Genomic DNA, 10,455 nt, shown 5'->3' with positions numbered 1-10,455 from the left:
GTTATACGCTGCGTAACATCCCAATGTGATATTGCGGGGCGTCTCGATTGCCTCCAAATTTGGTGTGCAGGGCCTTCTCAACACGCTGATTCCGAAAATCAATGTCTTTGGGGTGGAATTTTGCGTAATTTTCAAGTTATACGCTGCGTAACATCCCAATGTGATATTGCGGGGCGTCTCGATTGCCGCCAAATTTGGTGTGCAAGGCCTTCTCAACACGCTGATTCTGAAAATCAATGTCTTTGGGATGGAATTTTGCGTAATTTTCGAGTTATATGCTGCGTAACATCCCAATGTGATAATGCGGGGCGTCTCGATTGCCTCCAAATTTGGTGTGCAGGGCCTTCTCAACACGCTGATTCCGAAAATCAACGTCTTTGGGGTGGAATTTTGCGTAATTTTTGAGTTATACGCTGCGTAACATCCCAATGTGCTATTGCGGGGCGTCTCGATTGCCTCCAAATTTGGTGTGCAGGGCCTTCTCAACACGCTGATTCCGAAAATCACAGCCTTTGGGGTGGAATTTTGCGTAATTTTTGAGTTATACGCTGCGTAACATCCCAATGTGATATTGCGGGGCGTCTCGATTGCCTCCAAATTTGGTGTGCAGGGCCTTCTCAACACGCTGATTCCGAAAATCACTGCCTTTGGGGTGGAATTTTGCGTAATTTTTGAGTTATACGCTGCGTAACATCCCAATGTGATATTGCGGGGCGTCTCGATTGCCTCCAAATTTGGTGTGCAGGGCCTTCTCAACACGCTGATTCCGAAAATCAATGTCTTTGGGGTGGAATTTTGCGTAATTTTCGAGTTATACGCTGCGTAACATCCCAATGTGATATTGCGGGGCGTCTCGATTGCCGCCAAATTTGGTGTGCAGGGCCTTCTCAACACGCTGATTCCGAAAATCACTGCCTTTGGGGTGGAATTTTGCGTAATTTTCGAGTTATACGCTGCGTAACATCCCAATGTGATATTGCGGGGCGTCTCGATTGCCTCCAGATTTGGTGTGCAGGGCCTTCTCAACACGCTGATTCCGAAAATCAATGTCTTTGGGGTGGACTTTTGCGTAATTTTTGAGTTATACGCTGCGTAACATCCCAATGTGATATTGCGGGTCGTCTCGATTGCCTCCAAATTTGGTGTGCAGGGCCTTCTCAACACGCTGATTCCGAAAATAAATGTCTTTGGGGTGGAATTTTGCGTAATTTTCGAGTTATACGCTGCGTAACATCCCAATGTGATATTGCGGGGCGTCTCGATTGCCGCCAAATTTGGTGTGCAGGGCCTTCTCAACACGCTGATTCCGAAAATCACTGCCTTTGGGGTGGAATTTTGGAATCAGCGTGTTGAGAAGGCCCTGCACACCAAATTTGGAGGCAATCGAGACGCCCCGCAATATCACATTGGGATGTTACGCAGCGTATAACTCAAAAATTACGCAAAATCCCACCCCAAAGACATTGATTTTCGGAATCAGCGTGTTGAGAAGGCCCTGCACACCAAATTTGGAGGCAATCGAGACGCCCCGCAATATCACACTGGGATGTTACGCAGCGTATAACTAAAAAATTACGCAAAATTCCACCCCAAAGACGTTGATTTTCGGAATCAGCGTGTTGAGAAGGCCCTGCACACCAAATTTGGAGGCAATCGAGACGCCCGCAATATCACATTGGGATGTTACGCAGCGTATAACTCAAAAATTGCGCAAAATTCCACCCCAAAGACATTGATTTTCGTAATCAGCGTGTTGAGAAGGCCCTGCACACCAAATTTGGCGGCAATCGAGACGCCCCGCAATATCACATTGGGATGTTACGCAGCGTATAACTCAAAAATTACGCAAAATTCCACCCCAAAGACATTGATTTTCGGAATCAGCGTGTTGAGAAGGCCCTGCACACCAAATTTGGCGGCAATCGAGACGCCCCGCAATATCACATTGGGATGTTACGCAGCGTATAACTCAAAAATTACGCAAAATTCCACCCCAAAGGCAGTGATTTTCGGAATCAGCGTGTTGAGAAGGCCCTGCACACCAAATTTGGAGGCAATCGAGACGCCCGCAATATCACATTGGTATGTTACGCAGCGTATAACTCAAAAATTACGCAAAAGTCCACCCCAAAGACATTGATTTTCGGAATCAGCGTGTTGAGAAGGCCCTGCACACCAAATTTGGAGGCAATCGAGACGCCCCGCAATATCACATTGGGATGTTACGCAGCGCATAACTAAAAAATTACGCAAAATTCCACCCCAAAGACGTTGATTTTCGGAATCAGCGTGTTGAGAAGGCCCTGCACACCAAATTTGGCGGCAATCGAGACGCCCCGCATTATCACATTGGGATGTTACGCAGCATATAACTCGAAAATTACGCAAAATTCCACCCCAAAGACATTGATTTTCGGAATCAGCGTGTTGAGAAGGCCCTGCACACCAAATTTGGCGGCAATCGAGACGCCCCGCAATATCACATTGGGATGTTACGCAGCGTATAACTCAAAAATTACGCAAAATTCCACCCCAAAGACATTGATTTTCGGAATCAGCGTGTTGAGATGGCCCTGCACACCAAATTTGGCGGCAATTGAGACGCCCGGCATTATCACATTGGGATGTTACGCAGCGTATAACTCAAAAATTACGCAAAATTCCACTCCAAAGGGAGTGATTTTCGGAATCAGCGTGTTGAGAAGGCCCTGCACACCAAATTTGGAGGCAATCGAGACGCCCCGCAATATCACATTGGGATGTTACGCAGCGTATAACTCGAAAATTACGCAAAATTCCACCCCAAAGACATTGATTTTCGGAATCAGAGTGTTGAGAAGGCCCTGCACACCAAATTTGGAAGCAATCGAGACGCCCCGCAATATCACATTGGGATGTTACGCAGCGTATAACTCGAAAATTACGCAAAATTCCACCCCAAAGACGTTGATTTTCGGAATCAGCGTGTTGAGAAGGCCCTGCACACCAAATTTGGCGGCAATCGAGACGCCCCGCAATATCCAACTGGCAATTGGATATCAATCTGCTGCTAGCTTGACAGACGTACCACGCAACTACAATCGCTACGAGTATTGGCAATACTCGTAGCGATTGCGAGGTATTTGTAGAAGACATTAAAGTCTCTGGCTGTTTCAATTTAATCCGTTGCACGATTTCGAGCTTATTCTGGTTTCCCTTTAAAAGGAATTCCAATAGTTCAAGATGAAATCATTCTGTTATTTTTTGCTTGAATTCATTCTCCTAAAATTTTCTGATATCCGCAATAGTTTGTAAAACTGCTTAGCGGATTGGGCTGCTCAGTTATGTTTATAAGAAAACTTATGCGTCTATGTGTCTTTACAAAAATCCCTAGTTATTAAAAGAAACATCATTCATAGCTTCTTTCATGTAATACAATCGCCTATTTCTCAGGATTTAATTGTACGAAATCCCTCTTTACTAGCCGAGCAGCCAAGCGCCGGTGACGTCAGAGGTGTGGTCCAGCTGGGTTATAGTAAAAGCTGTTCTGATTGGTGACCTGCGAGGTAATGGCAACGTTTCAACCAATGATCTACACGTTCTGAACTCGGTCTCAGCCCCAAATATTGAGTGTCACAAGACATGCGCACAAGCTCAAGTCTTTCCCGGCCATATTCTGTCCCTGTCCGTTCGTGTGTTGCTGTCTGTTTGGTGCGTGTGAGAGCCTCACAAATCCAGCATAATGTCGACGGACGAGAGACCTATCTATGGGCCCTTCTTTGGAGTCATGGGCGCCGCCTCGGCGATGGTTTTCAGCGGTAAGTTATTTTGGTTTCTCAGCATGAGTGATGTACATTGAAATTGGCCGTCTGTCTTCGGTGCCGGGTATGCACACCAATGTAGGGGACATGTGGTATAGCACATGTAGCAGTGCCCACACGCATCTCCTTAAGTGCAATGGGCTGTCAGTCTGAGTGCCCATTCCAGTCTGCTGCAAATGGCACATCCCCACGAGATCCTATGTGAGAGGGTTGGGGCAAAATCAAATACTTTGCATTTCCTTTTAAACTTTGGGATGACGTACTGAAATGGGTCATTTCATGCTATTGTGGGGCCGTCAGCATCTGAAATTTGATTTTACCTTGTGGGGAGAGAAAAATTACAAAATCATGGCTTGGAATGAGAAAATAGCCCAGGCGAATTTGTACCATAGGCACAGCTGGCACTGTAGGTATTCTTTTTTCTTCAGAGGACAGAAAACATCATGCACTAGCTGGTCTCAGTGATTTCTAAACACCCTCAAAGATTAGCTGTGTGCAAGTCTTCAATTTTCTGGACCATCTGTATTCTTGAGGCTATAGAGTTGATAATGTTAGTCACCTACTAGTTAAGTTGTTGATAATTTTATTGTAAAGGTGTGACCCAATTAATCCTGGTAGTAACCAATGTCTTAAATATTGTGCATCTGTTAAATAATTATCCAGAGAACTTTGTGAGTGTGGGTGTGGGTTTGTGTCATTGGTACTTTATGGTGCACTCAGCTGCTAAGGCTATATGGTATCCGCCTCTCACCCAGGCAGAAAGGGCAGGCACATTAGGGAATCAAATCCTGTACCTCTGGTCTCCCAGATGTGCAATGGTTAACATGGACATGTTAGCCACTATGCTACCTGCACCCCAGAGAACATCATGACAAATAAATGATTTTGATGTTATGCATACCACAATAATATAGATAGGAATATCAGGGACATGGTAGTTAGTGCAGCCATGTTCTAGCCAAGGTACTATCTTTTTTACCTAAGGGACAGATGCTGGGGTAATGAGATACCCATGTGGCTTTTAGTGACCTAGGTATGTATTATATTTTGAACTAGGGGTGTAGTTTGCCATTCAGTTGGATGGGATGCTAACCCCTCCACTAATGTTCTACAAAAATTTGGTCAAAATCAGAGGGAACATGGCTTGCATTTTTTGTTTGGGCCTAGATATATATCTACCCACCAGCTGCAGAAAGCTAAGTGCAAAACTAAATCATCTAGGACTTTAGGCTGCTGTGTGATCAGTGCTCAGAGGTCACTGCAGCTGGGGCTGAGGAATTATTTTCTCCTCATAGAGCAAGCCAGCATCAGATAGCGCTGCTACATCTGCACACAAATGTTGGGTGTGATGCAATACTCCCAGCACTGTATGACACAGAGCTGAACTTATATATTGCCTTTGTCTATACTATCAACCACTCCCTCTATCACTGCCCAACACAGCTCCAGTGCACCCAGCATGGCTCCTGCATGTGGCTCTTCCAAAAAAGAACTAAGGAAGGCTATGTAAATGGCACTCACAGAGCAGCAGTCTTCAGTCTTTCATGACAGAACTACTGTAAGTTATTTATTGGTTTTTATATGGCTTTTTTAGGGCTGGATTAATTTTGTAAAAACTTTTCATTGGCAACAGCCAGCTCAGTTTAAAGGTTGATCTCAAAAACAACTAGTTATGTAATTATAGAACCAAAAACTCTGCTCAATGGAGAATAACAAATTGCTTTAGCTTTATACTCAGATGATGATTTTGTGTTGATGCTCTGTAGATTGATAGACAAATCCTGTGCTTTTTTCCTTCTTTTGTGTGCTTCATCCTGTCCTCAGCTCAGATTTATTGGCAGAGAATATGCCTTCTCTCCAATGCCCCCAACAGCTGAAGACTCATGGAGCCATGGATTTCCATGTGCCCAAGCAAGTGTTTTGGATACTGTTTGATGTCACTGTTGTATCTTCTATATCATCTGCATTTGGGTGGGAATTGCAATCATATAGCTCACTGGTTCTGCAACCAGTTAAAACCAGCTTAATTAGTTCCTGTAGATATGTATCCCCAGATTTTGGCTAAGTTGTGCTAGTGAGCCAAAGACAGTCTGCACACTTACTAGTAAGGCAACTTGAATTGGCTTGCCGACTTATCTTCAACACAGCTGACAGACCAGTGGGGAACCTCCCCCCCCCCCCAATTGGTTAACTGGTATAGGCTTTGAGAAGAAAGTAGGTCATATTTTGGGAAAAGCTTGTTTGCCAGCATAACTTTGGGGGCAGGTTTCATCATTTTTCATGGTTCAGCCCTCAACACATTTTGTAGAGCTATGCCCCTGTAACAGGCCTGGTTGACTGGTACAACCCTTTTCCTATTTCTGTCATGCACCAATATTGCGGCCAATGCAACTGAAAAAGTGCTGAATATCCCCAAAAGTTGAAAAATGAGCTCCTACTTACATCTGGTCTTGAACTTGCTATACCTATATGAAGCTCTATTTCCAGCAGATGCTTACATGTCATCTCACTTAATGTTGCTCATGTATAACATGTGGATGGGATATGCTTGAAAGCACTAGAACCCATGTGCTGGTGCTAGTCTTGGACACATGAGGAGGTCTTTCCAAACACAGGACTACCCAATGACACTTTCACACTGAACTCTGCTCCTCTCAGATATTTGTCTGGATTGCTGTTTTCAAATAAGTGCATCAGACTTTGAAACCAGAATGTGCTGCCTGGCAGCAACCATTGTGTCTTATGTTGCATTATGTTTCAATTAATTTCAACAGAATTGCTATGGTTAAAATATTGGCCAAATGCATGGTAATTTACAAATGTAGGCAATTTTGTTTTACTCAATGGTGTTGAACAAATGGTATGGTCAGTTTGTGATGGTACATAATTTTGTATGAAACATTTTCAAATGGTGTGGAACATGCATGAGGCCTTAAAGGTGTAGGTTATTTGTGTCATTCCATTAAGATGAAGCCAGTGACAATATTGTTGATACCATTAGTGTAATGCCTCTTTGGCACTGCCATTTCTTTTCACACTGGCACTGGAATTGATGTGATAAAACAGCATGACATGCTTTGCAGTAGCTCATTTAATGTTGCTTCATCATATTGCGCACTGTCTCTTTGATATGAGCAGAAACTAGTGCTCTTCAGCTATCTAGTGTTGTGATATAGTGATGAAACATGCCAAGAAGGCTCCGCACACTTGGCAGAGCATCTGTAAGATGTCATAGAATTTGTTGTGTTTGCCTCTTCGCAAACAGTGGGGACTGGGGGATGACACATATTTTAAGTGATGTCAGATAGGTTCTATGTTGTATATTATATCATATTAATTTCATCTTTGTCTGAGTATGGATTTCATTGTCAGTGCTAGATCACTCATGCTGAACAATTGCTTGCATCCCATTGCTTATTTTTACCAACACTAGAGCTTGATCTATAGCATTCTAAGTGAAATATACTGGTTTATATGATGTCTACACCCAGCTTGCTAAAACTCTGGAAATGTGGTATTATTACCCACAGCAAGGGCAGTTGTGAGTCAGGGACCTGTGTATCTGTGTGGTGATCAAAGGTGACTCCTGATATGGAGTTAAAATCATTGTGATGCTATCTGATCTGCTGTTTTATCCCTTTTCTCTCTGTATCCACCATCCTTGTAATGCTTGCTTGTGCTGGATTGGCTGCATGTGCCAGCCGTGACTGAGCTGAAGTGTACCCTGCTGGGGCCATCCAAGCCCCAAGCCATACCCTGAAGAGGGTCCATGTGCAACATAAACCCTGGCAGATGGGGCCCCCTGGCATGTGGGTGTGCTCCACTGTTGTCCATTTCCCCTCCCCCCCCCATCTCATTGTCCCGAAACAGTATGACTTATGGAAAGGGTTCTAATCCAAGCAACCAAGCCATTGTGATGCGTTCTCGCCGACCTTCCCCCCTTGTAAAGAAAATCCTAACCATGCCTGTCTTATTTTGTAGTAAATATGGTCTAATTTCTAGCCTTGGTGGCCCAGCCCACATGACTTATTAGTCTGAAGAGGATCTGTGGCTACATGCTGCATTAGTCATTTAATAGTTGAGTTGTGAGATGTCCATAAAAGAAAACTCTAGCTATGCTTGTCTTGTTTTGTAATAAACATGGTATAATTTCTAGCCTTGGTGGGCTAGCTGACATACTTATTGGCCTTAAGAAAATCTGTGACTATGTGCTGAATTAGCTATTCAACTGTTTAGGCACGGAATGACCACAGTAATATGCGCGCCTTAAAGCCCCAATCATCATCTCCACCACCATGGTGGTCTTGCAGCCTGTACCTGGTTGGTTGACCACCAACCTGAAAACCTGTTCACCACAGCCAACCTTGTCTAGTATGATGACCTGTGGCTGTAATGAATTGTTTCTGTGTGTAACAATAAAGCCCAATGTGCCATGGGGCTTAACATGTCTGAAATGTGCGGCAAGAGACTGATTTCATGTATTTGGGAACCTATTCTACACACTGCTGTAGTCTTGAGACTATTCGCTACATCGCATGATCATGATTGCAGTGGCATATGCGTCGCAGATCTCAAGGCATTTAAGGCCTAGTGGTGTACAACGCAGGTCTTACATTTTCCACATGACCCGACTAGCACAGGGTGGCGCCTGCTGCTTGCGAGCATCCCCGCCTGTCGTGTGCGTACCACGCGTCGTCGGCCTCCGCCCTGACCCCGGTCTGTCTCGCTGCAGCGATGGGCGCCGCGTACGGCACGGCCAAGTCGGGCACCGGCATCGCGGCCATGTCGGTGATGCGGCCCGAGCTCATCATGAAGTCCATCATCCCGGTGGTGATGGCCGGTATCCTGGCCATCTACGGCCTGGTGGTGGCCGTGCTGATCGCTGGTGGCATTACCAAGCCGGCCACCTACGAGCTGTTCTCGTGAGTCGGGACCCTGCGACCGCGGCTACCGCCGCCGGCGGCGCGTGGCGTGTCTCCTCGGCTCAACGCGTGTCGTTTTCACCGCGCTGAATAGCGTTGATAGTCGCATTATGACGGGCGTGTTATTATAAACAGCAGCGACTCCCTGTCCTGCGTTTTTGGTGTTTTTTCTGGTACTTTGCACTGCTTATGTGTAACACACCGCGCGGCCTGCCTTGTTTACGGGCGGCATGCGGGGTGTCCGGCTGTCGCCCGCCTGGCGGCGACGCGCGCTCTGCCGGGCACCAGCCGGAGACGTGCTCACATCGCCTCTTCTGCGTCCGCAGCGGGTTCGTGCATTTCGGCGCCGGCCTGTCGGTCGGCCTGAGCGGGCTGGCGGCCGGCTTTGCCATCGGCATTGTGGGAGACGCGGGCGTGCGCGGCACGGCGCAGCAGCCGCGCCTCTTCGTCGGCATGATCCTCATCCTCATTTTCGCCGAGGTGCTCGGCCTGTACGGCCTCATCGTGGCCATCTTCCTGTACATCAAGGCGTAAGCCGTGTCCGGGGCGGACCGGTCGGCGCGCCGCGCGAGCAGTGGCGCGCCGACGCGCTCGCGCGCATATCCAGCCAGTGGCGCACGTCTCAGTGTCCCCTGTGTGCGTCATGTGATGCCGCTAGGGCGGTAGGGCGTCACCGCCGGGGCCCTGGCCCGCAACATTCCACTTTCGACATGTAAAATACGCGCCGATGGGTACGGTGGCCAAGCACACACTTGTTGCTAAATACGAACACAAATTGGAAGAACCGCACGCTCGGACCGCATGCAGGGCAGTCCTGTGTGGGGCCCATATACACGCAGTCTGGCAAGGGCCGGTGTCAGGAAACCGCCCCGGCCGATGGCTGCCTGTCGGCTGCTCAGCGCCAGTCGTCAATAACTGGCCAATCAGCGGTGCCTGTTCTCAGCCGACGCAGCGCTGATTGGCTACGACACCTGCTGTTTGCTGCTGACTATTGAACATTGCTGTAGAATACGTGAACCGTTTTTGAACGATTATTTCGATTGGTGACTGTTGCTGCAACTTAGTTTCCATATATAGCAGTGGCGTGATGCTCTTTGGACCTCTAATTTACTTACCAATCTTATAACTATGTTGGTAATGTGTTGATGATCTGTACAGTGCTATGTATGTATAATATTTTATGTGACGGGAGAGACATCAGACGGATGTGTTGTAATTGTGAATGTGCTCTGTATATATGGGTAGGATTGTTGTAATTGTTGGTTGGACTCACCGAAACCGGTAGTCCAGCCGTGTATCTTCCCGTAGGATAACCCAAGAATGGATATATGGTGCACATTGCTCTGGTACGGAATTTACCCGTGTTGTTTAATCATTTATCGCTGTTTGCAAGACTCGAACTCGTGAAGACAAAAATATATGTGTAGCCTCTAACGGTTTTGATTGTGGCTAAACGGAACACGATCAAGGTTTGAAGAGCATTATTCTCTGTGTGGAAAATGAATTTCAAACGAATTGCGGTACAAAAACAGAGGCAGACTGCTTATACGCGCAGCGCAGCTGACGTGACGGGCTTTATCACCGCGCCTGCCATCCTTTTGTGGGGCTGCAAATTACAGCAGCAATTGAAGCTCGCACTGGCTTGCCAAAAGTAAACAAACTAGAAAACACATGCAAGCATTTTAGACAGCGCTGATCCTCAGGTGCAAGCGATGCCATGGACTCGTGTGCAG

General features: G+C 46.6%; 1 protein-coding gene across 1 annotated transcript; it reads left to right on the top strand.

The window, feature by feature from the left end:
- Positions 1 to 3,604: 3,604 nt before the first annotated feature.
- On the top strand, positions 3,605 to 10,157 carry LOC119107563 (V-type proton ATPase 16 kDa proteolipid subunit). Its single transcript, XM_037231048.1, has 3 exons — positions 3,605 to 3,797; positions 8,533 to 8,722; positions 9,049 to 10,157. Exons 1-3 carry the CDS (start codon positions 3,722 to 3,724, stop codon positions 9,254 to 9,256), a joined length of 474 nt encoding a protein of 157 aa, XP_037086943.1. The 5' UTR covers positions 3,605 to 3,721; the 3' UTR covers positions 9,257 to 10,157.
- The last annotated feature ends 298 nt before the right edge of the window (positions 10,158 to 10,455 follow it).

Source organism: Pollicipes pollicipes, unplaced genomic scaffold (assembly GCF_011947565.3).
Source record: "Pollicipes pollicipes isolate AB1234 unplaced genomic scaffold, Ppol_2.1 Scaffold_6686;HRSCAF=7923_pilon_pilon_pilon, whole genome shotgun sequence".
Taxonomy (NCBI): domain Eukaryota; kingdom Metazoa; phylum Arthropoda; class Thecostraca; order Pollicipedomorpha; family Pollicipedidae; genus Pollicipes; species Pollicipes pollicipes.
The sequence above is the reverse complement of the archived record's forward strand: the minus strand, read 5'-3'. Positions and strand labels throughout refer to the sequence as shown.

Coding starts and splice junctions, on each gene's coding strand:
- LOC119107563 (XM_037231048.1), top strand. CDS start 3,722: ATGTCGACGGACGAGAGACCTATCTATGGGCCCTTCTTTGGAGTCATG. Junction 3,798..8,532: donor CTCGGCGATGGTTTTCAGCG/GTAAGTTATTTT, acceptor GTCTCGCTGCAG/CGATGGGCGCCGCGTACGGC. Junction 8,723..9,048: donor GCCACCTACGAGCTGTTCTC/GTGAGTCGGGAC, acceptor CTGCGTCCGCAG/CGGGTTCGTGCATTTCGGCG.